Source organism: Kogia breviceps, chromosome 17 (assembly GCF_026419965.1).
Source record: "Kogia breviceps isolate mKogBre1 chromosome 17, mKogBre1 haplotype 1, whole genome shotgun sequence".
NCBI classification, from domain to species: domain Eukaryota; kingdom Metazoa; phylum Chordata; class Mammalia; order Artiodactyla; family Physeteridae; genus Kogia; species Kogia breviceps.
The window spans coordinates 60,316,238-60,343,414 of NC_081326.1; the positions used below are offsets into that span (position 1 = coordinate 60,316,238).

Sequence of the window (27,177 nt, forward strand, 5' to 3'; positions counted from 1 at the left end):
CTTATTGTCTGCAGGAACTGAAAGGTGAGGCGGGAGTGGGTAGTGTCAGACAAAGAACTCAATGACTGGGCTTCCCTGGTGGCGCAGTGGTTGAGAATCTGCCTGCCAATGCAGGGGACACGGGTTCAATCCCTGGTCCGGGAAGATCCCACATGCCGGGGAGCAACTAAGCCCGTGCACCCCAACTACTGAGGACGCGTGCTGCAACTACTGAAGCCTGCGCACCTAGAGCCTGTGCTCCGCAGCAAGAGAAGCCACCGCAATGAGAAGCCCGCGCACCGCAACAAAGAGTAGCCCTCACTGGCCACAGCTAGAGAAAGCCCGAGCACAGCAAAGAAGACCCAACACAGCCAAAATAAATAAATTAATTAATTTAAAAAACAAACAAACAAACAAAAAACTCAATGACTGCCCTCCAGGAAAGGCCACACAGCACACTGGTTAGAGTATCGTTGATGGAGTCAGTTGGCCTTGGTCCATGTACTGGCTATGAAGCTGAAAAGTCTGGAGTAAAGAACTAAACCTCTCCATAGCTCACTTTCCTCAACCACAAAGAGGAATGGGCTGAGTTATATCAAATACAGTGATGATCCTAAAGCTTACATTTGAAGGAAGAGGATAGGCTGGGTAAACCAAGCAGAAGGATTAGTAGCCCAGGGAAGAGTATCCCAAGGAGAGAGGCTGCCTGAGCAAAGACAGGCGAGGAAATCCACACTGCGCACTATGGAAACTCTGTGTGGGTCTTGGCTTAGACCAAGTGTAGGGGAAAGGTGGTCAATGAAGTGAAGGGACAAACAGGGGAGAGAGGCTGAAGGGGACCCACTGACAGAATTTCATTTCAGCAAGTGACATGACCAAGCTGTATTTTAGGGAGATCATGCTGGGGAGATGGGATTGGAGGGGAGAGAGACCTGCTAGGACATCTCTGCAGGTATGGGGGTACCAGCAGTAGAAATGCAGAGAACAATTTAGGTACTAAAGGTTAAACTACAGCAGAGTGGAAGAGCATTCTATTCTGACCCTTTGATTTATGAATTAATACTTGTATCTTTGGAGAAATGGGTCCACCCAATACTGAATTCAAAAATACCCACACATGGATAATAGAAGTCGGCTAGGCATGGTGGGGTGTGGTGGGATACAAAGATAAGTTGGATGTAGTCCATTTACAGCCTAGTGAGGGGGGTGGCAGGGCATATGGCAGAACAGGTATGCCATTAAAGAAGCATAGGTTATCCAAGGAAAGCTGCTAGATTGCAAGGATCAGGAAATACTTCTGGAAGACAAAGCCATTTGAGATGGGGCTTATGGAGTAAGTGGATTTTGACAGGTGGAGAATGGATGGAAGGCATTCCAGTCTGCGGGATGGGGGGGGACCACGACTAGGGACAGAGAGGCACAGAAGCTGAGGATATTCTCAACCAGCAAATAGTCCAGTTCATTGGAAACTCTATCTATAACTGCATTTATTTTTAAACAGCGTTATTGAGTTATAACTGACATACAATAAACTGCACATAATTTTAAGTGTACAAGATTTAGACACATGTGTATCCCCCATGACTCTTCTTCCCTCCATTTCTCTTACTACAGCTTAGTTTGCATTATCTAGGATTTTAATAAATGGAATCATACAGTATATATTCCTTTTTATCTGACTTCTTCTATACAGCACAATCATTTTGAGATGCATACAATGTTGTAGCATGTGTCAGTAGTTAATTCCCTTTTATTGCCAAGCAGTAATCCATTGTATGAATATACCACTGTTGGTTTATCCACCACCTTTCGATGGACATGTGGGTTGTTTGTAGTTTTTGGTTATGACAAATAATGCTGCTATGAACAACTGTGTTTTTTTATGGACACATGCTGTCATTTCTCTTGGGTAAACAGCTAGGAGTGAAATTGCTGGTTCACATGATAGACGTGTGTTTAACATTTTAAAGAATTGACAAACTGCATATCAAAGTGCTTGTAACAACTTTTCATTTCCAATCAGCAGTGTATGGAGGTTCCAATTCTTTCAAACCCTTGTCAACATTTGATATGATCAGTCTTTTCAATTTTAGCCAGATTAATGTGTGTAGTGTTATTTCATTTGTGGTTTTAATTTGCATGTCTGTAATGACTAATGATGTAGAACATCTTTTGATGTGCTTATTTCCTATCCATCTATCTTCTATGGTGAAGTGTCTGTATAAATTTTTGCTCTTAAAAAATTGCATTATTCCTTTTTTATTATTAAATTTAGAGAGTTTTTAATACCTTGTTCTGGATACAAGTCCTTTATCAAGTATTACTCTGCAAATATTTTCTTGTGTTTTCATTCTCTTATGAATAGTTTTTTTGTGTGTGTGTGGTACGCGGGGCTCTCACCGCCGTGGCCTCTCCCATTGCGGAGCACAGGCTCCGGACGCGCAGGCCCAGCGGCCATGGCTCACGGGCCCAGCCGCTCCGCGGCATGTGGGATCTTCCCGGACCGGGGCACGAACCCGCGTCCCCTGCAGCGGCAGGCGGACTCCCAACCACTGCGCCACCAGGGAAGCCCTGAATAGGTTTTTAATTTTAATGAAATCCAATTTATCAGCCTGTATGGATTGCACTCTTGGTGCCATATATAGGACCTTTGCCTAACCCAAATTCACAAAAGTTTTCTCTTATTTTGTTAGAAGTTCTATAGTTTTAAGTTTTACATTTAAGTTGATGATACATTTGAACTAATTTTATATACCGTGTAAGGTACGGAGTGAAGTTCTTTTTTCGCGTTTGGATATGCTATTTTTACAGCACCACTCGCTAAAAAAGACTATCCTTTCTCCATTACTTTTGCATTTCTCTTGAAAATCAGTTATTCATCTATGTATGAGTCTTTTTTTGGACCTCTATTATTTTCGATTGATCAGTTCATCTATCTTGAAGTTAGTACCCCACTGTTTTGATCGTGTAACTTTATTAAAATCCTTCAGTGAGGTCGTGTTAGTCCTGTCACTTCGTTTTCTTTGAAACTGCTTGGCTATTCTGGGTCCTTTGCATTTCTATATGAATTTTTTAATCAGTTTGTCAATTTCTATAGAAAAACCTGCTGAGATTTTGATTCGTATGGTATTGTACGGTATACAGCAAATAACTTTGGAAGGAACCAATTATAGGACTTGGGTATGACCCATGCTTTTAATATTCCCTCCTTTGTTCTCGTGCCTGCCAACACCATCACTCATTTTGCATCATGGACAGCTGGAGGAGATAAGGAACTCAAGTCACATGATTTTACTAATTGTAAGCAGCCCTTAGGCTTAGACTTCGGGGCAGAAGTTGAAACTCTAGAGGGAAATATTTTATGCTAAGGAGCTTCCCTGTTTCACACTATTACTCTGTTGCCATAACCATAACAGAAAGTTGGCTCTACTTCAGATGGGAGAAAACAAAGCCCCAAATGGTTCCACCTTAGGCCCTGTGGGAACAAAGCAGGCTGGAGTAAGGGTACAAGGTTGATGACATTGAGGTGTTGGCTTACATAGAACCATCTTCATAGTGCTTCCAAATTTGAGATGAGCGTTTCTTTCTTTGTTTTTAAACAGCAACTGGCTTTTTTTTTTTTTTAATTAATTTATTTATTTTTGGCTGCGTTTGGCCTTCATTGCTGCACGCGGGCTCTCTCTAGTTGCAGCGAGCAGGGGCTACTCTTCGCTGCGGTGCGCGGGCTTCTCATTGCGGTGGCTTCGCTTGTTGCGGAGCACGGGCTCTAGGCGTGTGGGTTTCGGTAGTTGTGGCTCTCTGGCTCAGTTGTTGTGGCACACAGGCTTAGCTGCTCTGTGGCATGTGGGATCTTCCTGGACCAGGGCTCGAACCCGTGTCCCCTGAATTGGCAGGCGGATTCTTAACCACTGCACCACCAGGGAAGTGCGAGATGAGCATTTCATAAAAGTTACTTGAAACAATATGTTGACCTTTCATGAGTGGAGTAGCTGACATTCTGCCTGGATCTGAGCCAGGTTGGGTGCTTTTCTAAATGAGAAATCAGTCGTCCTATCTGCACTGAAGGAACTTTTTCTGATCATTTGTTAAAGCTTTATTTCCAAGGCACTGAGTAAATTTAATTAATTTCACCACCACCATCCCCTCCTTAATAAATTCCTCACATATGTGGATTCACTAGGATATTGAATTTCATCTTTAGAAAACAACAAAAAAAGGACAGTCAACCAAAGAATGAGAGGTTCATTTGGTGAAAGCTGAGTGATCGAGTCAAAATGAAAATGCCCCTCACACTGTAGTGAGATGAATCATAGTAAAATGCAGATTCTGGTATAAAATGCAGGGGTGAGGGGATGCCTGAGATTTGGCATTTCTCACAAACCCACGGGTGATGCACTGCTGCTGGTGTCTCTGTATCATACTTTGAGCAGCAAGGAGCTCAAAGACATCAAGACATCATTCATGTCTTATTTTACCACTAAGTCACTGTTGTAACCTTGGAACCCTTCTCAGCTGGGCTTCAGTTTAGTATGAATTGTTCTCCAAAGTTCCTTCCAGCTCTTAAAAATGTATCGTGTTCTTGAAAGCATAGGTCTAGCTTCCCTGTCTTCATGAATTCACCCCTTCTATTGGCAGACATGTACTGAGCACCTACCATGGGTCAGGCACCGAATAAGGTATTGGCTAGTTAAGTACGCACTAGATCAAACACCTGCACTAAGAAATCAATTCAGAGAGAGAATCAGACAATGGTAACAAGATGCCACACATGCTGTAAAGCTGCTTAAGCAATGGTTGTTAGGAGTACACAGAGGGCTGAGAATCTGTGTTTTGGATATAGCAGGTAGGAGGGAGTGTTGTCCGTCCTGCAGTGGTTCTTGGACTTGACTGTGCATCGGAGTCCTCTGTAGGGCTTGTTAGAATAGAGTTGGCTTGGGCTTCCCTGGTGGCGCAGTGGTTGGGAGTCCGCCTGCCGACGCGGGGGACACGGGTTCGTGCCCCGGTCAGGGAGGATCCCACGTACCGCGGAGCGGCTGGGCCCGTGAGCCATGGCCGCTGAGCCTGCGCGTCCGGAGCCTGTGCTCCGCAAGGGGAGAGGCCACAGCGGTGAGAGGCCCGCGTACCGCAAGAAAAAAAAAAAAAAAAAAAAGAATAGAGTTGGCTTGATCCCACCCTCAGACTTCCAAGAATCTGCATTTCTAATACATTCCTAGGTGATGTTCATGTTGCTTATCTGGGACCATACTTTGCCTTCTGTTCTCTTATAAATCATGCATTGTGCTAGGACACAAAAATGAATGGAACATGGGGTTTTGCTCTGGAATTTAAATTTTTTTTAATTTATTTTTTCAGTTTTAATTTCTTTTTTTTTTAAAACATCTTTACTGGAGTATAATTGCTTTACATTGATGTGTTAGTTTCTGCTTTACTACAAAGTGAATCAGCTATACATATACCTATATCCCCATATCTCTTCCCTCTTGCATCTCCCTCCCACCCCCCCATCCCACCCCTCTAGGTGGTCACAAAGCACCGAGCTGATCTCCCTGTGCTATGCGGCTGCTTCCCACTAGCTATCTATTTTACATTTGGTAGTGTGTATATGTCCATGCCACTCTCACTTTGTCCCAGCTTACCCTTCCCACACCCCGTGTCCTCAAGTCCATTCTCTACGTCTGCGTAGGGCAACTTTAGAAGGGGGTTGAAGACAGAGAGAGAGAGTGTGTGTGAAGTGATGGTTCTATGCCATATGAGCTTTGGAATAAAAGGGCTGGGCTCAAACCCAGTTCTGTCACTTACTGCCTTGGTTTTAATACAGTAAGTGCTGTAAAAATGATAGCCAGGGTTCCTCGGAATAATAACAGCAATGATTCTGTCTTGAGAGAGGGAGACAGCAAAGACTTCCCAGAGTAGGTGATATCTACCCTGGTGTGATGACTAAAGAATGACTGGAGTTTATGAAGTAGCTCTGTTAGGAGTCAGTGGGTAGGGAGGTGAATAGGTGGCTCTGGGTGGAAGACGTCAGCAAGGTGTCAAATAACACACTGCCCTATTCACTGAGTACTTTATACTAAGTAGGCACGTATTACAGCTTTGTGAATAGAATCAAATTTATAATTCTTTGGAGAAACCTAAGAAATTCTTTAAAGAATTCCGATGTAGACACCTTTGTGAAGTCAAAAAGAAGACAGATTTCAATGGAAAGTTCATGGTGAACACGGACTAGAAAGTTCTGGATTCAAGTCCCAGATCTGCCTCCTAGCAGCTCCGCCACATTTAGGGTTCATGTACATATGTTCTTTCCATTTTTAGCAACCCTACAATGTAGCTGACATCATTACTACCATTCTACAGATAGGGAGACTGACGCCCAAACATGCCCGAGGCTATAAACTAGTGAATCCCGGCAACTGGATCAAGTTTTATATTTGGGAATTTTTTCTTTTGTTTGATTATTTCAAAGGAGGATTTTCTATACTTAACCAATGATTAGACATGCCAAGAAAATGTGTTAAAGCTGCAGATCTCTATGCTCTTTTTCTGGAGGTTCCAGTTCTGTGGGTCTGGGGTGGGCCCAGGAATCTGTATGCTTAATCAGGGACTCTCTCCCTCCCCATACGAGTGGCCCTGCGCCCTGGATGCTGGTACACCCCCTCCCTATTTTGTCCCTTCAGCCTAAGAGAGCTTCTTGCTCAGCTCCCTCTGTTTAAAATGCCCAGAGTAATCTGTTTTCCTGGTTGGACCTTGAGTGACATCTGTCTGCAGGCTGGATTTTGATTTCCTGTGGTTGGAAGCCATCCTCTCTGCCTGGGTTATATAGGGCCACGGAGGGACAGCTGCACAAACTTCGTCTGATTCCCAAAGTGCCTGGAGCTGGGGTCCTCTGGCTCCATTGGGACTGATTAGCTCCAGGACCTCCTGGAAGAGGAGGGACACTGACTTTCCAAGGCCAATCTTTAGTCCAGTCCTCCTCCCCACCAGTCCTCTGGGCTCAAGTTCATGGCTCTTCGGGACAAGTAATTCTATGCTGAAGGGTTACAACATGCAATTAGAACACTGGCTACATGGAAACAGGGAAGGTACTCACAATATTAAAGCTATCCAACTCTTACAAAGAGGCCAACAGAGGTCAACCGAGGTTCCCTTGAAAAAAATGAATTCTCTGCCCTTTGGTCATAATTGGAGGGTATTTTTCCTCTCATAAATGGTGCCTCATGGTTTTTGCAATCTAATATACTGACTGAGGCAATCATTGTAAACAAGAATTTTCCATCTGGGGACCAGGAGTACCTTGGGGAAGTTACAAGGTACCATAAAGGTCACAGTTGAAGAAATTCTAGACATCTGTTTGGCCCATCGATGGTAACCTACAGACTACAGGAATGCTGGAGAGGAAAGTTGAGAAGCGCTTTCCTATATCCTGGGTCTTTCTTGTGTTTTTTTTTCTCTCTTCCATTCATCAATCCATTCATCCATATATCCCTACATATATAAATCCAATGACTATTTATTCAGTATCTGCCCTGAGCCAGTCACTGATGAGCAAAAGCAACATGGCCACTGAACTCAGAGAGCTAGGGGGAGAGTCAGATGTTAGTCAAATAAAGACACAAATAAAGGTAAAACCATCACATGGTAACAGCTGTAAAAGGGTGATACATGGAGACTTAAGTTGGGGAAGTTTTGGGTTCCTTTGGGCCTCGACGAAAGGGTGATGAGATGTAGACATCTTCAGTGAGGTACGTTTTTCTCTTACATTCTTATAGCTTTATAGATTGTGAACTACTTTAACATACATGATCTCACTTTATTTTCACATCAATTCTGCAGTGACAAGATTAAAAAAAAAGAAGCTTGAGAATTATTGTAGAGAAGCTAATATAGATGAAAACTTGAGAGAATGGGTAAAGGGGCAAAGGTAAATTAGAGAGGAAGGTGTTTTCAAGTCTGTTCTTCATTGACCAAACATTGGTGTCTTGTCCTCAAATGCAAGTGCCTAATTATAATCTAGAAAGGCAGAAGAAGTGCCACGAAATTACACACAAATTCTGCTGTGCAGAATTTGGTTATACTGTAGACACATCTAGTTTTGCTGAGGCACACACCTTTTCAACAAAGGTGTCCTCCAGCCCCTGAGGCAAAGAGCCTTGGCCACAAGTAATACCAGTCCCCAAAAGCAACAGCTATAATTGCAACAACAAAGGATGCTTTTCACACGTTCTGAGTGTGAAAAGGCCTGGTGGTCCTTCATCTGGTACCTCTAGGTCATGCTCATTCACTTGGATGACCTCAACTAAAAAAAAAGCAATATGGTTGTTTTTACATTCTAAATTAAAAACTATATAAAGTGGGAAAGAGAAAATTTCATTGACTGAAGACTCCTAGCTTCAGGAGAAACACTGGTGTCTCCCAGTAAATATTAATCAGCTTGACCGAATGGTTAGTGCATTTACAGGATGATCACGTGAGTCATGACGGGATAGGTTTAATGTGGTATCAACTTATCCTGATATCTCAGTCATCCCACATAACCAAACTTTATGAAAATAACATGCTATATGCCCATAAAGGGTCCTAGGTGGGTAGGGTGGGCATCTGCTCATGGAGTCACTCAGGAAGCTCCCCCATTTTGTAGTTGTATCTCCAAGAACACATGTGCCCATCACAGCCTCAGCCCAGAAGTGTGCACATTTCTGCTCATATTTCATTCGACAGAATTAGTCACAAGGCCCAACATAACTATAAGAAGGCCTGGAAATTCAGAGGAACAAATGGACTCGGTGAGCACTCCTGTCTCTGCCACTATAATCTATTTCCAAAACTCTATAAAACTGATCCAGGAGAGGAGGTACTGTCTTGGCCACAATTCCCCAAACCATATCAAGGCACAGAATTTCTTTTTTTGCGGTACGCGGGCCTCTCACTGTTGTAGCCTCTCCCGTCGCGGGGCACAGGCTCCAGATGCGCAGGCTCAGCGGTCACGGCTCACGGGACCAGCCGCTCCGCGGCATGTGGGATCCTCCCAGACCGGGGCACGAACCCGTGTCCCCTGCATCGGCAGGTGGACTCGCAACCACTGCGCCACCAGGAAAGCCCAAGGCACAGAATTTCTTTTAAGCTCTTGTTTTTGAGTCTTTACAGAAAAAGAGAGGAGAATAAGTACCTTTTGAGCTCCCACTACGCGATGGATACATAAAGTATCCATAAAGTATGGATACATAAAGTATCACTATGTGATACTTTATGTGATGGATACTCTGAATAGGCTTACTCAGCCTCATTATACCCTCTCTATAATGTAGACCGCTTAGAACAACTTATCCACCTTTCCCAATTCTGTTGCAGCTAGGGTTCTGGAGACATATAAGATTATGCCAGATATAGGTTTTATATATTCCCGTGAGCTTTGGGAGGTGGAAGTGAAGAGGAGGGCAAACTTCTAATGTTTTAACTGTCACTGCTGGCAAGCAAGGCTGGCAGCATCAAAAGGAAGAGGCAACAGCAGCTGGCTTGGAGCTGCGGTGTCCAATCACCAACTTTCTATGTGTCACAAGGCAGATGCAAGGTTCCAGCATCTTTATTCCAAGTTCCTGATTCCTGGATCACTGCTCTGGTGCTATATAATTTCAACAGTTTCGGTGGCAACCTCCTGGTTCCCCACTTTCCTGATTATATCAGTATTATATAGTTCTGAGGGACATTAAGGGAGACCCATTCCAAAGTCTTCCCATTTTTGTAAGCAGTGAATTCCTTATATTAAATCCCTCTCTGTTTAAGTTACCTAGGCTGCTTACTATTGCTTCACTGTGATGTGATGGACAACATTTGCTAAATACTGTTATATATATATAGGTTCTTCTAACAACTTTCTAAAAACTCTTATAATTGTTGGAATGAGTAAACTTGTACCTTCAGGGAATCGAGGTTCGAGCTAAAATAACTCCAAGCATGAATTTGTTTGAAGTCCCATGTTTTGGCTTTAAAATTCATGTGAATGAACTCCATAATAAATTCTATTCTCCCAAAAGTCAGAGAAGAATTCGTGCTCCTGGAAAGTACACTTCTTCATTTACTGGTCTTATATATTCCCTGATAAAACCTCCTTTATCTAAGAGGCTATGCATACCTCATTTTGAGAGGTATTTAATCTGTGTAACAACTCTGAAAAGTAGGTCTTATAATGCCCATTTTATAGATGGATTAACTGAGGCTTAGAGGGATAACATAAGATGTCCAAGATCCAAAGAGCCAGGATGTAAACCTAGGTCCCTCTGTTTTCAAAGGCACAAACTCTTTCCATTACAACACACAGACTTGGACCAAAAACTCTCAGCTGCTCTGAACATTGGTTTGTAATGGAGCTTTGGTTAGTTCATTCAGCTCAACACTGGTATGTTTAGTTAGTTCTTCTCTCCTTCACAGACATCAAAAACTATAAGCATCTGCCTGAAAATGGTGCATTTCTCACCTTATAAACACTATCAAACTCTTAGAGGAAAACACAGACAGAACACTCTATGACATAAATCACAGCAAGAGCCTTTGTGACCCATCTCTTAGAGAAATGGAAATAAAAACAAAAATAAACAAATGGGACCTAATGAAACTTAAAGGCTTTTGCACAGTAAAGGAAATCATAAACAAGACGAAAAGACAACCCTCAGAATGGGAGAAAATATTTGCAAATGAATCAACTGACAAAGGATTAATCTCCAAAGTATTAAAGCAGCTCATGCAGCTCAATAACAAAAAAACAAACAACTCAATCCAAAAATGGGCAGAAGACCTAAACAGGCATTTCTCCAAAGAAGATATACAGATTGCCAACGAACACATGAAAGAATGCTCAACATCATTAATCATCAGAGAAATGCAAATCAAAACTACAATGAGATATCATCTCACACCGGTCAGAATGGCCATAATAAAAAAATCTAGAAACAATAAATGCTGCAGAGGGTGTGGAGAAAAGGGAACCCTCTTGCACTGTTGGTGGGAATGTAAATTGATACAACCACTATGGAGAACAGTATGGAGGTTCCTTAAAAAACTAAAAATAGAACTGCTATACAACCCAGCAATCCCACTAGTGGACATATATCTTGAGAAGACCATAATTCAAAAAGTCACATACCACAATGTTCACTGCAGCTCTATTTACAATAGCCAGGGCATGGAAGCAATCAAAGTGTCCATCGACAGATGAATGGATGAAGAAGATGTGGCACATATATACAATGGAATATTACTCAGCCATAAAATGAAACGAAGGTGAGTTATCTGTAGTGAGGTGGATGGACCCAGAGTCTGTCATACAGAGTGAAGTAAGTCAGAAAGAGAAAAACAAATACCATATGCTAACCCATATATATGGAATCTAAAAAAAAAAAAAAAAATGGTCTTGAAGAACCTAGGGGCAAGATGGGAACAAAGACGCAGACCTACTAGAGAATGAACTTGAGGACATGGGGAGGGGAAAGGGCAAGCTGGGACAAAGTGAGAGAGTGGCATGGACATATATACACTACCAAATGTAAAGTAGATAGCTAGTGGGAAGCAGCCGCATAGCACAGGGAGATCAGCTCAGTGCTTTGTAAGCACCTAGAGGGGTGGGATGTGGGGGAGGGAGGGAGGGAGATGCAAGAGGGAAGAGATATGGGAACATATGTATATGTATAAAGGATTCACTTTGTTATAAAGCAGAAACTAACACACTATTGTAAAGCAATTATACTCCAATAAAGATGTTAAAAAAAAAAGAAAAGAAAATATGGAAGGAACATAACAGAAGAATCTGCAAATCCAGAAAGAAATGATTAAAATACATGTTCTATACTGCTGGTCGCCCATCAACAGCACTATTATAACTCTGTACATAGACAGAATGACGATAGATTTGTGAAGCCTGGAAACCTGATGCAAATTGAAGTCAACAGGATCCTGGGATTACTGTGGTATCCGCAGAAATATTTTGTTTTTAATTCCTACTCTGGCGCATGGCATGCGTTCTTTGTTGTTTTTTCTATCACTCTCCTTCTCTACATATCTGACAGCTGGCTAGAGAATTCTTCCATCAAGACTTATTGGAATATTTCTATAAAACTGTATGTGGCCTTGGTAGGAGTCTACACCTTCTTAGTGATCCAAGTCCTGTCTCTTTCTTTCCTGGAGAAATCAATCTAAAGATACCATTTGCAGATAGACCCAGTTCTTCAGACTGTCAACTACTACAGATGCGGTATCAGACAGAAGTGTATAAAATCATGATGGGGTTTTCATCTACCTAAACAGCTATTTTATACTTTCGAACTCAATATTTTTCCCAGGGCTTTCCCAGCACTTAACAAAACTATCTAAAAAATTCGTAACATATCTTCATGACACTGAAAGACTGTCTTGATAATCTTATTAGGGTTGGCTATGTCTGCACCAGAAAAAAAGGTAAATGGGAAGGGATTAAGTGCCTACTATGTGGCAGGTAATTAGGCACATACCAAGTTATTTAATTCCTAAAACAGCACATACCTAGAAATGCTATCACCCTCATTTTATATATAAAAAAAAAAATTCAAAGAAGCTAAGTAAATTGACCAAAATCACCCAGATAATAAGTAGAAAAGCTAGCAATGAAACTCAGGTTAGCCTGGCCTGAAAGTCAAAAAATATTGCCAGAGAGCTTGAGAAAATAGCTCCAAGAATTCTAACTTCTGGATCTAGTGTTTCATTTCCAAGTAACATGAGGAAACATTTTCCAATTGCCTGAATATTTAACAATACAGGAAATGAAGCACATTGTACTCCTTGGCCTTTACTGTGTGTTTCATAACAGAGGTAGAGGAGAGGGTTTTATTCTAGGGAAAAAGAAAAAAAAAAAAGCACTGTATTCCAAGTCAAAGGGTGTCTATAAAGGGTAAATGACGTGGCATTTTAGATGACAGCAAATGAATGTTAAAAAGAGTTTGCAGTTTTGATTGCCACTGACCAGCGGTTACTGCTCAAATGTACCCCCCTCTCCTCACATGTCCATCTGTCTATCTGTTGCCTTTTTAAGGAGATTTCACTGTCAAAAGCAGCTTGGTATACTAACAGCAGTGCTCTCACCTGCCCTTTCTCCGGCCCTCAGCTCTGTCATAACGGAAGAGGACACCCCCTCCAGACCTCTGCCACTTTCCAAAGAGATAACGTCAATGGTCATCAAGGCCATTTCTTAGCTATGCTGCCCTGTCCACTCCGTTTCCCTGTCCTTGTGGCAGCTCCCAGCCTGAGTAAAAGAAACTGTCTTTTTCTCTAAGCTTCTCAATTGTCATCTCTATATCCAGCTCGCATCACCGTGGTGAAAAGAAATCTCGATAAAAACTCTAGACAGGGCATAACACCATTTATTAAGCAGGAACCTACAAATATTGACTTGGGACTGTCCAAGACGTTTTTATCCAACAAGATCAGGAAACGAAGTGTTCGGTCAACCACATTTTTCTTGTAACTAGTAAATAACCTGTATATAACTTGTCATATACATATCAGACCTATGTTCAAAAAGGCAGAATGTATATACACTTTTGTGATTTTTTTCTATGGTTGCCTCCAGATTCATTCTCTGCCCTTCTCTGCCTTGCTCTGTGCTCCAAGACGTCAAACTCTAACTAATCTTTCAGGCTCCCTAGCTTCTGGCTCCCAGTTGCATGCAGCCAATTGGAAGCATCGACAGGAAATTCTAGGGCAGAAGAAGAGAAGGGCTGGGCTTCCCCGGTGGCGCAGTGGTTGAGAATCTGCCTGCCAATGCAGGGGACACGGGTTCGAGCCCTGGTCCGGGAAGATCCCACACACCACAGAGCAACTAAGCCCACGTGCCACAATTACTGAGCCCGCGATCTAGAGCCCGTGAGCCACAACTACTGAGCCCATGTGCCACAACTACTGAAGCCTGCATGCCTAGAGCCTGTGCTCCACAACAGGAGACACCACCACAACGAGAAGCCCGCGCACCACAACGAAGGGTAGACCCCGCTCGCCGCAACTAGAGAAAGCCTGCGCGCAGCAATGGAGACCCAAAACAGCCAAAAATAAATAAAATAAAATAATTTATTTTAAAAAAAAAGAAGGGTTGAGGGTATTGACCTAACCCCAACCCTCCCTGGACCACTGTGCCTCTCCCAGGGCTCTGGTCCTCACCGGGCTGCAGAAACTTGTTACCCCCGCCCCTCAGCCCCAGGAGGTGGGAAGAGCTTCCAGCTGTTGCTACATGCTGGGTGCCCCTCCATCTGTTGTTGGTTCCTTCAACCCAGCCCACTCTTCCATAAACAGTCCCTTCATTAAAAGCTCTTCAGTTAACCCTTCAAGACAGACACATGCCAGGACCCTGACCGGAATCACTGCACTTGCCCTTCTGTATTTAGTGAGTGATTTCTATGTGGTCTTCTAAGAAATGTGGCAAATGCAAAAGAAAGCCAAGACATGGTACTGGTCCTCACCATGCTTGCAAATCCAGGTAGGGACATAAAATTGTCCCAAGGTGTCAGACTCAGACTCTCCATCGAGGCAGTATCTCCAAAGGCCTAAACTTGTTCTACGCCTACGCCTCTACCTAGCCCCAATCCTGTACCAAAACATACGTGTCCTCAGTCCCGTTCACTCAGCACCAGTGTAATCATCTAGGAAACTGGCCAGGCGTGTGGCTCTGCTTCCATGGATTAGTTCTGGGCACCTTCTTTTCCCTCATCCCTCCAAGCCTGCTTTATCAGGAACTCCTGCAGACTCTCTTTCTTAAAAGCTCTCAAATTCGTCCAACCTCTCCTTAGTGCCTCTGTCCTACTCTGGTAGAAGCTGGGATCATTTCTCACCTCCATTTCTGCGAGAGCCCTCTCACTGCTCCCCCTCCTCCGGTCTTGCCTTTTGCTTCCAGCCCATGCTTCACCGTGAGGCCCGAGGGATCTCTGTTCTGTTGTTGCACTGCTCCAGACCCTCCCAGGATGAAGTCCAGCCATAAAATGGCTTAGCTCAGATTGTGACAACCTTTCCAGACTCTTCTTTTTTTTTTTTTTTTTTTTTAATTTTGGCTGCGCCGGGTCTCAGTTGCGGCACGCGGGATCTTTAGTTGCAGCACGTGACCTCTTAGTTGTGGCATGCATGCAGGATCTAGTTCCCCGACCAGGGACTGAACCCGGGCCCCCTGCATTGGGAGCACGGAGTCTTAACCACTGGGCCACCAGGGAAGCCCCCTTCCAGACTCTTGACACAGTCTTCTCGTTGACTGCTCCAGAGAGACCGATTTCTTCCAGTTCTTTAACAGAACTATGTCTTTTCCTGCCTTGGTGCCTAGACTCATACTATTTCCTTTGCCAAGAATCCCTTCTCTGCCTCCCTGCAGTGACCTTTGGCCCGGCTAACTTCATTTTATGATTCAAGTCTCAGCACAGACATCACCGCCTCTGACAATCACACCTTATTGCCTGCACCCACCCCCTCCAAAACCAGAACTTTGGATTAGGTAGTTGTCCTGTGAGACAGCTTCTACAGCATCCTTTACTTCTCTCATCACCCTTCTGTAGTATTGTTTTGTAATTGCCGGCGTGCTTGTACCTATTTCCCACCTGACGGTAAGCTGTGTCAGGACAAGAACTCTGTCACTGCCGCAGCTTCAACATCTAGCAAAGAATGATCAAAACTATCTATTTAAAAGTTGAAATTAAGAGAAGGAAGAAAAATCTCAACCTAGTTTAAAGGACTGGCAACGTCAAAATTCTTATTATTTAGAAGCAGACAGAGTATCTCTCAACAGTCACAGGCTCTGTATATCCAAGTGGGTGTTGTTCTAAATGTGTCTGCAGCTCTTTGTGCCCCAAACCGGTCCTCTACTAAGGAGAATAAAATTCCACGCATGCGTCAAAGGACCAAAGGGCAGGGACTGCTCTGTGAACCTCCCTCTCTCTCCCTTGTCCCCATTGCCCGGTAGGTGATGCCTGCTTGAATAGAGAACGCCTGCATGAGAGCACTGGAGTTATTTTCAGAAGCTTCATTATCTCAGCTGGACATCCTGGGGCGGCTTTTTGCAAACCAAATGGAGTTCAATTAATGAATCAAGAGCAAAGGATCAAGACCTAAATATTGAGAGTCCACATTAGCAAAAATCTCTCAGCACCCAGATGGTCAAGTTCAATGTCCCAAAGTGCTCTTAGAAGAGGGGAAACTGAGATTTTCCTGGAATGGTGGTTAGAGGCACAGGAATGGACTAAAATGAACTCATCTTACTGGTGTATTGATGAAAACACAGAACCATGCTTGGCAAGTCTTATCCTCAACTCTTTTTCTCAGGGCTAACCAGTTGAATTCCCTTTTGTAACTTGCTTACCATTGCCAGGGAAGCCTTACTAATTCATCTCCCACTGGTTAAAAATGTATGATAATTAGGATGAATACAGTCCTGAAGTGTATCTATGGAGGAAGCTGATTTTCTTAAAAATAACAAGGCTATGAAAATGTTTTTTAGGCTCATTAAAATGAACCTTGGGTGCACTCTGTTGTATATAAAGATGCAAATCATGTAGGGTTCTCACTGGGAAAAACATAGTGGCTTGGCCACCCATGTTCATCTCCTCTCCCTTAAAAGATCCCAGGAAAAAGACAGTAAAATAGGTATAAAACCCACAAGAAAATAAGAGAGGCAAGAGTTCAATGCATGTGTGAAGGACAGACAGACAGCAGTGGAACCAGGTAACTGACTACAGAGTCAGAGGCAAGGAATGCCTCTTAATTCCTTACTAAGAGGCCAGGAATTTACAATTTGAAGGGCTGAAGACAGGATTTCAGTGAAGTGTGAGTCCCTTGGCTCTCAAACCTGCAGGGGCTTGGAACCTCCAGAGAGAGGACTGGGGGTGATGCAGGGCTCAAAACAAGGGTCCTGTGTGAGGTCTGCAAGCTGAGTGGTGGGACTGTGAGAAAGCTGGTAGAGGGAGGTTCTCCACTTTTCCCACCACCCACACCCACGGAAAGAGACTAGATGGTTCTCCCCTAAGTAACTCAAACTTCCAAACACCAACATGTGCAGAATCAGAAGGGGTCTCTTAGTATGGCTGACTCAGCAAGCGGCAACTGTGCGTGAATTCTCAACAATGATTAAGCCCCACTCCTCACACACATAGGTTCCAACAGGCTTCTTAGTCTCTCCATGTAGAAAATGAACAGATAGCAATGGGTCACCAGACTTTCTAGGAAAACCTCCGGCAAGGAAGATGAAATCGAAACAAGCAGAAAAAAGGTAACTGGAGAAACAAAGAGCACAATGAAAAATAAACAAAACTAATTAATAGTCTACAAGAAGTAAGAGAAAATATGGGATCCATAAAACAAGAACAAAATTCTCTTAAAAAAGAACATTCAGAGAGCAAAGAGCTAAAATATAATAGCTGAAATGTAAACAAGAGACATTCATGAGAATGGTCAAAAAATAAAGTAAAAAAAATATGGTGGAAATAGCAGAGAAAGAAACAGACTTAGAAAAATCAATCTAGGAGGTCCAATATCCTCCCAACAGGGGAGGCAGACAGAAAGAACGAAGAAAACAAAGGAGAATTTTATCAAATAAATAATATGAGGAAATTTCCCAGATCTCAGACATGAGTCTCTGGATTGGTTTACAAATGGGCTGCAGATTAATGATAAGAATCCATTGCTTTTTTTGTAAAACAAATCTTTTAGATTTATTTTATCTTTAAACTATCTGCCTTTATTGTTTTTTTGATAAAATTTAAACTTTCATTTAAAATAACTTTAAAAAGGGAGCATCTTACCTCTTTTCTTAGGTCTGTTTTATGAATGCTATGAGGCATGCCTCCTTACTTTGTCTCACTATGTACACTTAAAAACAATACAACTGATTAGGACTTTATTTCCTATGTCAGATTTCTGACTAATTCAGCCCAATCTCCCTGAATTTCCCCTTCCCATTATCTTTAAACAAACTGTTGAAATAATAGTATATATTCCATTTCCTATATTTCCCAAATGCAGAATGTGAGCACAGTTGAAACAAACACCAAGGCCATCTCTTGTTTTATGCATATTCTTCCTACAGTAACAAAATAGTTCACTGGGCTTGTCTGAGTAAAAAACAAGAACAAGAGTAAGAACAAGAACAGAGTAAGAAACAAGAACAAGAACAGAGAGCAAGATAGGTAGAAAGATTGATAGGTAGAAAGAAAGAAAAGAAAGAAAGAAAGAGAGAGAAAGATAATATGATTGATAAAGATGATAAATAAGTAGATGGATAGAGAAATGGCCAGACAGATAGATAAATAGATATAGATAGATATGTGATTGATGAAGATGATAAATAAGTAGATGGATACAGAGATGGACAGATAGATAGACAGATAGATAAATGGACAGGTATAGACAGATGAATAAGCATGACCAAAATCGTGCTCTTGGTGGTAGAGGGGAGCCCACACTTTCAAATGAAAGTGGTAAATCATCCAAAGGTTAATACTTGTTTGTTTTTAGTTTTCAACATGATGGTAAAGTTTAACTTGTTTTTCTAAATAACAGTTGAAAAAATAGAACATTGACTTTTGTTCATGATACACATGGCCAATTACAAGCAATTCTGCAGCCATGAGAGGAGGCTTCCCGTTCCAGCACAATGGTGGTCTACACAGATTCAGAAACCCTTCTGCTATGAACACCTAGATATGCTGGATAAGATATAATAAGAAAAGTTTGCTTGTTTATGTTTTAGTGTAATACTGAGCTTGCAAGAAAGAAAAGGAAACTCCCAGGTATTAAAAAAAAGGGTACAAGGGCATTGAAAACCAGGAGGGTGAGTATTCAGCCTGAGGCATCCCTGATGAAACGGGGTGAAGTGGGGTGGTGTCAGAGAGTGCATCAGGTAGTGGTGGGGGGCTAAGGACCGTCTTGATACATAAATGACAGCTAAGGCTTCATGAGCCCAGGAGCTGGGAAACTGGAACTGAAGTTTCTGCAGAGCCGGATGTCTCAAAAGGCTAAACCCCTCTGTGAAAGAATGTCTTACAAAACAGCCTCTGCTCAACAGCTTGGGGAGATCACCTGGAAACTTCTCTGCTGGAAAAAACTCCCCCGACCCCTCTTGCACCCAGGAATAAGGATATTTTGATCGAAAACTGCATTTATGCCATGGTTATGCTGCCAGGAATTAGAGGATATCTACATTAAGTCATCTAATCATCACAACAATCTTATGTGGTCAGTATTTTAAAGCACATTTTATAGATAAAGAACCTGGGAATCAGAGAGATTAGATAATCTGTCTCAAGTTAAAGGGAATAAGTAACAGAACTGGGATTCAAACTCACATTTGCTAACTTCAATCTAGAGTTTTATTCGTTGATATTAGTCAATCTGGGCCTCTGTTGTAGATATTTACACTGTGTCCACTTACTACAGCACCAATGTGAATTGATGTTTCATTTTTCCTTTGTTTCCAAAATGTAACATCAATCATGATCTGCTGGTGGTATTTTCAGTTATGAGGCCACCGTGATGTGTCCAACCAAGAGTGAAGACAACCGAACCAAGAAAATACATGTTTTGTGAGCCTCTTAACAGGAGAGACACTTTTCATAATCAAGAACTTACTGTGGAAAGAAGATGGTTATAAGTACCTCATGAATCTTCACTCTGGATGTACTACAGGAGAGGATTTTTCACTAGTATTCTAAGTTTAAAGAGTATAGTTTAGAATTCTACATAAGATATGGGGGGGGACGACAATAATGTGTCCCCAGACAGTGGGAAAAGGAGAAAATAAGGCAAAACCAGTAAAATGATTACTCTTCCGCTGGGGTCACTAGAAGACCATCTGTTTATAAATGTGTAACTAAAGCATTTGGGATCACCTAAAACTCTGAACGAGGGGATACTGGAGCAACTTCAGGGAGCCAGGACTGATCAGCAAAGATTCCATCCACTGTTCTGATCCCCATCAGCTATAAGATCGTGTGAAATTAAGGGGACAGAGGAGAGCCACTTGGGGGAACCCCGGGCCATTTACCTAGAGACCAAAGGAGATGGGAGTCTGAGTAGAGCAGAAATTCACATAATGGCCACCTTCTGATCTAGGGAAGGACAGCTTCCAGCTTCCTCATGGAAAATAGACTTCTTATGGTCGATTGGCATAACCTGTACTGATAACCTTGGTGACGATCTCATTTCTCACATAGCCGGCCCACATGGAGAGAATGCATTGCTTAGGCTGCCTTGAAAGTCCACGGTGTCTTCGTTACTTGGAGCTCTGGTATTCTGCTTGTTATTTACATTTGTCTTCTAATACGGCCTGTCCCTAACAGGGACACACAGATCCTCCCATGCAGGTGTTCACATCTGTTTGACAACTGCACTGCCTGTTACAAGCGAATCCTAGTTTGCTTGGTTAATAGGAGTCCACCCCTTAGAGATGGATCTAACGTCACTGTGCCTCTAATTAGCTTTCTGATCCTCTGCGGCTGAAGCTTGGGCACTGGATTATGGGAACATCACCGAGGGCACTTTGTGGGAACAAATCCATGGGTCCTATAGGATTTACCAGATCCCGTCCCTCTGAATCATGGTGTGATGAGCGGAGCTTTTCCACCTGAAACCACAGCAACGCTTTCTGTGCATTTTTCACTTACGTGCTGTAACTAGAGATGTGCACTATTTTTCAAGAAAGATTGTGTGCTCCATAATTTAACCAGGAAGGTCTACAGTGGGGTCTGTTACTAGTACAAAGAGACATGAACAAAGCTTTGTATACCACCCACGGCATTGGTCCATCTGCTTTCAACGGGCTTGTTTAATGAATTGTCTTGGTTTAAATTTGCTGAGCATGGCAGGATAGAGCCGTACTTTTTCTTTTATTCGCAAGAATATTTAGTAGAAGATTTTATTTAAAAGAAGTTTTTGAAAAGGTAAGAATATCAAAAATGGGCAGATAAATATGCCATTTATCATTTATTAACATCGTATATTTTTGAATGCCTGCTTTAGATCAAGCAATGTTCTAGATAGCTGGGATTCTTTTTTTGGGCAGTGTGTGGGTTTTTCTTTAACTTTTTATTTGGAAATAATTTCAAATTTACAGAAAACTTGGAAAATTAGCAATTGTGCCAAGAATATATGAATACCCAGGTGTACCTACTGTTAATATTTCCCTCCCTTTACTCTATCACTTGCTGCTTATCTCTCTTCATAATAATTTTTAGAAAGCTGGGATATCAAAGTAAAAGCATGGGGAATCCCAGACCTCAAGGGTCTTCTGGCTTTAAGAACTGGGTAATCATGTTAGGAAAAAAAAAATCACAAGTCACTATAAAGGATGCTATCATGAACGGATCTATACACAAGGTATAGCAGGACCTGTGCTACCCCTGTGTTGAGGCTTAAAGGGTGACTAGGAAGCTGTCAGGGAGGCAAGTGTAGGGTGTGCAGAAATTGTTTAAGGGTTCCTGGAGCATAAAGGTTGAGATGCAGAGGCGCTGTACAGTTAGGAAACATCCAAAACCTCATGGGGATTTTACACAATACTGAGGAGTTTCATGGTTAGTGAAGGTGACGGAAGCCATGTTGACCAAATGGATAAATTTTGAGTATTTCACACTCCCTTAACTAGCTGCGAGTAGGGTAGATGCTAGGGGGTGGGGGAGGGGCAAACTAGAACCTTGGAAGCATCCAGTAGAAAATATGTCCCAATAGTCTAGAGGACTTGGGATAGTCTGGGCCTGGACTAGGGCGGTGGCCAGTGAAGGCAAAGAGCTGACTGTGAAACACGGGAGATATTTACGAGGTAGAATTCAAAAGAACTATTGTAATCATTGACAACCAGCACTAGCAGTGACATATTCTTGTGAATTCAGTGCCTGCTGGGTGACCTTTTTTACTGAAAGAGCAGCAATGCTACCTGCTGTTCTATGGCTGTTTCAATTTGAGATACTGAACGTTAGAGTTTTTAAATGCAAACTATGAGTACCTGTGTGTCACCAGCCGAGGGGATTAGCCCCGAGATGCTGAGGTTTTAGCATCCAGGAGACCGTTAATTCCTGGCCATGGTGCTTACAGTTCAGGTGAGCTGTTGTGCCAGGCGCTAAAATCGGAAGCAATGGGGTGTCATGATTAAGAAGCTGAGCTTGGTGCCAGCCAGGCCTGCGTCTGAATCTCAGATTTCCCATTGGCTTCAACTCTTGTTTCTGAACGAGAAGTTTCGTTGTCCATAAGATAGAGATTAGAGTACTTAACGATCTAGGGTGGTTATCTGGATTAAATGAGATACTTGCTTAAATTCACACGTAAGTGGTGGATCTAGCTGACACCAGAGGCAACGCTCTCCCTTTCAACTTCTTTCCCTTTTATATTTAATATTTGCATAATTTTCATTATTTTAAAAAATGCTACACTTTCAGTTTCTATTTCCCTTTTGAGCCAAGAGTTATTTATTTCAGAGAGAGATTTTTAAACTCCATGAAGAAAGGCTTTCTGTGCTTTGGTTTTGTTATTGATTTTCTAGTTTTATCCCACAATCGTCAGAGGATGTTGTTTGTATTATTTCTACCTTATGGAACTTATTGCATTTTTTGGTGACAATCTATGGTTAATTTTGTGAATGTTCTATGTGGATTAGAAAACAAAAGTGTACTCTTTATTATCAGGGTACAAAGACTGTGATGTATCCAGACATCCCTTAATTATGTCATTTGGGTCTTTTGTATCTTTCTTTATCCTTTGTCCAATTGCCTTGTCTTGGATTGAGAGTAGCATTGAACTACCTAATTTTACTATGCTTCTATTTCTTCTTGCATTTTCTGCATATTTTGCTGTAAAGGTTGCTGCTGTGTTACTTGTCGTGCATTCATAACTGCTGAATTCTGTTCCTTGTGAACTCTGGCCTTTAACATAAACCAGTTCTTCTTTGTCTTGTTCTGTGCTTTTCAGCCTGCACTTTACCTTGTCATATATCAAGATCAAAACTGATGCTTTTTGTTTTTGCTGTTAGTTTGCATTTGCCTTATATAATCTGCCCAGCCTATATTTTGGGCCTTTTAAAATCACTTTGTGTTAGGTGTGTCTCATATTGAGCACAGAGTTGAATTTTGCAGAGTCCATATTTCTGACTGGTACTTTATACTCTGCCTGGCATGTGACTGGAGTTCCATAAAATATTTGTTTATTTTTCTTTTCTTCTTTTATTCAACCAGCGTCAAGACTCAATTAAGCCCCTAGTCTTTGGGGTTTTTTTTTTCTTTTTTTTCAGTTTTAATGAGGTATAACTGACACAATTGTAAGATATTTAAAGTTCACATCATGGTGATTTGATACATGGACCCATTGTGAAAGGTTAATGTACTGTCAGTAGTTTTGGATCTGTTTGGACCAAAATCCCCTCCTGGACCCTCTCTCTGGCTTAGCTGGATTCTCGTTTGCAGTCATGCCCTACTGGTTCTCACATCCCAGCAGGACAGGCTTTCCCTTACCACCTAGGAGGCCCTACATATACTACTTATCAATGGTCAACTTGAAGAGCACCGAAATAAAAGTTTAAAAATGGGAACTATATTCAATATCTTGTGATAAACCATAACAGAAAAGAATATGAAAAAGAATGTATATCTATGTATAACTGAATCACTTTGCTGTGTAGTAGAAATTAACACAACATTGTAAATCAACGATACTTCAATAATATAAAATTTTTAAAAAAATGCATCCTCTCTACTGGCTTGACAAAATGAAGCTTCCAATATTTGAACTAAGGCCTGATACCTCCCCAAATATTCTTTACAATGTAATTAAATGATTGGGAGAAATAGGATAGCATGTAAGTCCACCATTGAAAGGAACCCTAGAAATCATCTACTCAAACTCTCTCCCTAATGTATTAACCACTTCTACAATACCCCGAGTTTTCTAGTCTCTGTATTTTTCTGGGAATGGTAAACTGACACTGTCACCCATTCTATAGGCATCACATTAAAGACCAGTTGTATCATACATTAACTATACGACCATAGGAACTCACGTAAGCCCTGAGCCTCAGTTATTTCTATCTGTAGAATGGAGATGATGTTAGAAACTCAGAGGACTAAACATGATTACAAATTCAAGGACAAGGCAGGAAATGTGAAGACCCAGGCAGGTAATTAACTGAATCCCCTAAGTGTAAGGCAAAAGGAGTGACAGGAGAGTTCATTCCCTTTCCAAAGGAGAAGACTCAGCTGGCTCCTATAGACGGGAGGCCTGCCTGTGGCAATACAGGCCTAATGATATCATTAGATCTTCTAATGTTTCCAGAAAAGTAGAAATCTGGCTTTTTTTTTTAAAATAAAGTAATTTCTTATAGCCCATGTGAAAGTTGCAGAAACCTTTTTTTGTTCTTTTTTTGGGGGGGCGCACCATGCAGCATGCGGGATCTTAGTTCCCCGACCAGGAATCGAAACTGTGTCCCTGCAGTGGAAGCCCAGAGTCTTAACCGCTGGACAACCAGGGAAGTCCAGAAATCTGGCTTTTTAATGTGAAATTTTCTGACTATTCAATGTGGCAATTAATTCAAATTTCTTTGCAACCCTAGAAAGACCACTAAAAAAACATATCTGTGGGCTGGGGACACCTCAAGGCTGCCACTTTGCAGTCTCTGGGCTGAAGTAATTAGCATGCTGCTCAGCACAAGACAGCCACTGGATAAATTATGAATTCATCAGATCTGAAACCTTAGACCTCAGACTCTTGGGAGAAAGGACTTGTTGGACTGAGTGGGTAAAAGCCCAGGGAAGAGGAAACTCAGGAACCTGGATGTCAACTGTAGGCCCGGGAAAGTGGCAGAAATTGAAGGGAGGAGGAGCAAAACAGAGAACAGGTGGGAATGGACCGTCTAAGAATTCTGCCTCCTTCCCAGTCTGCCTTCTCAGATTCATCTTTTGCTGATACCCCCTGGCTCGCGCATACAATGGCTGATCTCTGATCCCTATGCAGACAGAACTGAAGTAGGAGATGGGGGGTGGGGTAGACCCTGCAGCTGACTGGGGTCAGAAGGGCTAGCAGCTTCCTTAGCATAAGTTTACTGGGAAGAGAACAAAAAAAGCACTGAGCTGTGAGCCAAGGAGGCAACTTTCTCCCTGCTCTTATTTCCTTTGGGTTTTCCCCATCAGCAGCCAAATACTTCCTCCTCGGGTTCGGGTGGGGGTGCAGCTGTCCCACTTGTATTGTAAATAAGGGCCAGTAGAGCTGTTTCTTTTTTTAGCATTTGAATGAGGATGCAAAGGTCACCTCGATTCCCCCTTCAATGGCTCAATTTCTCTCTCTCTTCTCTACATGTGTTTTATTTTCCTTCCAGATGTATGTTTTCTGTGCAGCAGAGATAAAGGAAAACTTTGGGGAAAGAGGGATCCCAAATACTTGCTCATCTTGCCTGGATGCCTTCTAATTGCCATGGATTGGGTTATATATCTATCCTTTCGCAAAGATGTCATGTACAGGCTTTGGGAAATAGCACTCCAGGCTTGGATCGAGGCCACTCCTTTTTCCTCTCTCGAGGATAAAGAGAGCTTCAGAGCCGAAAAGTGTTAAGGATGCTCTCATCAAAACCTCCAAGTACACAGTTGAGGACACCGAGGCCCAGAGAGGCCTAGTTGCTTCTTGTTACCTAACATCAATAATACATAGTATTGGGGCCTTCCCTGGTGGTCCAGTGGTTAAGACTCTGTGCTTCCAATGCAGGGGGCAGGGGTTCGAGCCCTGCTCAGGGAACTAAGATCCCATATGCTGCATGGTGCAGCCAAAAAAAAAAAAACAACAATAGGAATAATACATAGTATTATAGCTTATATTCATGGAAGGTTGTCCTGGGCTAAAGCACTTCACATGGATTTCCTCATTTAATCTTCACAACTCAACGAGATATTGATTTCAACGATTTCCATTTTACATACGACAAAACCGAGGTTCCGTGCTCCGAGAGACTTGCCCAAAGTCACATATACTGGCAGAGGCAGACCCAAGGAAGACACATAAGATCCTGACTCCATTGATTCAACTTTTTCCAGAACCAGAGCCTAGTATACAGATTCTTCATGAGGATAAAAGGAAGAAAAAGAAAGATGGAGGAAGAAAGAGAGGGAGGCCTAGCTTGACATATACATTCCTGCATCGTGGTCCTTTCAGGCTATTCTTTGGAAACTTGTGTTTCCAGAACACAAGTACAGCCTGATAAAAGTTCTCTTTCAACCGCAGAGGCCAAAGAGCAGCTGAGATACGGAGGAGGGCGTTAGCCGTCCTTACCTGTTCTCAGGGTCAGCCAAGGCCATGCTCCGAGTGACAAAGCACATCTTGAGAGGGATGCTTTTCCGGTCTCTATGGAAGGAGAAGGACTGCGATGACAGAGTATCTGAGCAGCCGCCCCCTAGCCGAGGGGATTCTGGCGGAGGCGTTTCCCACCCGATCTCGGATACTGGGGACCCTTTCTTCACGTAGGGTGTGGCTTCCCGCATATACTTCACTGCAAGCAAAAAGACAACAGTAAGCACTTTTCAGTACCTCAGGGCTGAATTTCTGGAAAGTCTGATGGCATTTTTGAGACTTGTATTAGATAAGCTCTTAAACAGAGACTCTTAAAATCTGAACAAGATTCAGAATTTCTATTCCTTAAACTATGTACCAACGTGGGTTTTAGAACTTCCCATCAGGATAACCTGAACTTGAGAATTACTCTCAGCTTTTTTCAATTATGACAATTTCTATCTTTTCTGATTACGAGGTGCATTCTGGGAAAGAGGCTGAAAAACAAACGGGCAGAGAGTGAGAAAGCATATCTTAGGCTAAAAGACATACAGTTATTCAGTATAGATGTAGGGAATCTGGTGGCCACATTAACTGTCCACATCTCCATTATTCTGTTGAGACGCAGGGATAGGCGTTTCAATTTAATAGTATTGTTCCCTGGTGGCGCAGTGGTTAAGAATCGCCTGCCAATGCAGGGGACACAGGTTCGATCCCCAGTCTGGGAAGATCCCAACATGCCACAGAGCAGCTAAGCCTGTGCGCCACAACTACCGAGCCTGCGCTCTAGAGCCCTCGAGCCACAACTACTGAGCCCGCGCATCTAGAGCCCATGCTCCGCCACCGCAATGAGAAGCCCGCGCACCGCAATGAAGAGTAGCCCCAGCTCGCTGCAACTAGAGAAAGCCTGTGCACAGCAATGAA

The 27,177-nt window shown here is 42.5% G+C and overlaps 2 protein-coding genes across 2 annotated transcripts in view; one reads left to right on the top strand and one right to left on the bottom strand.

Moving 5' to 3' along the window:
* Positions 1-27,177, top strand: part of MTBP (MDM2 binding protein) — a 237,345-nt gene that overhangs the window by 187,644 nt on the left and 22,524 nt on the right. The window lies entirely within an intron of this gene.
* SNTB1 (syntrophin beta 1) overlaps positions 1-27,177 on the bottom strand; it is a 214,522-nt gene that overhangs the window by 91,802 nt on the left and 95,543 nt on the right. Inside the window, exon 3 of the mRNA XM_059043450.2 lies at positions 26,257-26,473. Coding sequence (XP_058899433.1) covers positions 26,257-26,473 — 217 coding nt within the window. The remainder of the gene's footprint in view (positions 1-26,256; positions 26,474-27,177) is intronic.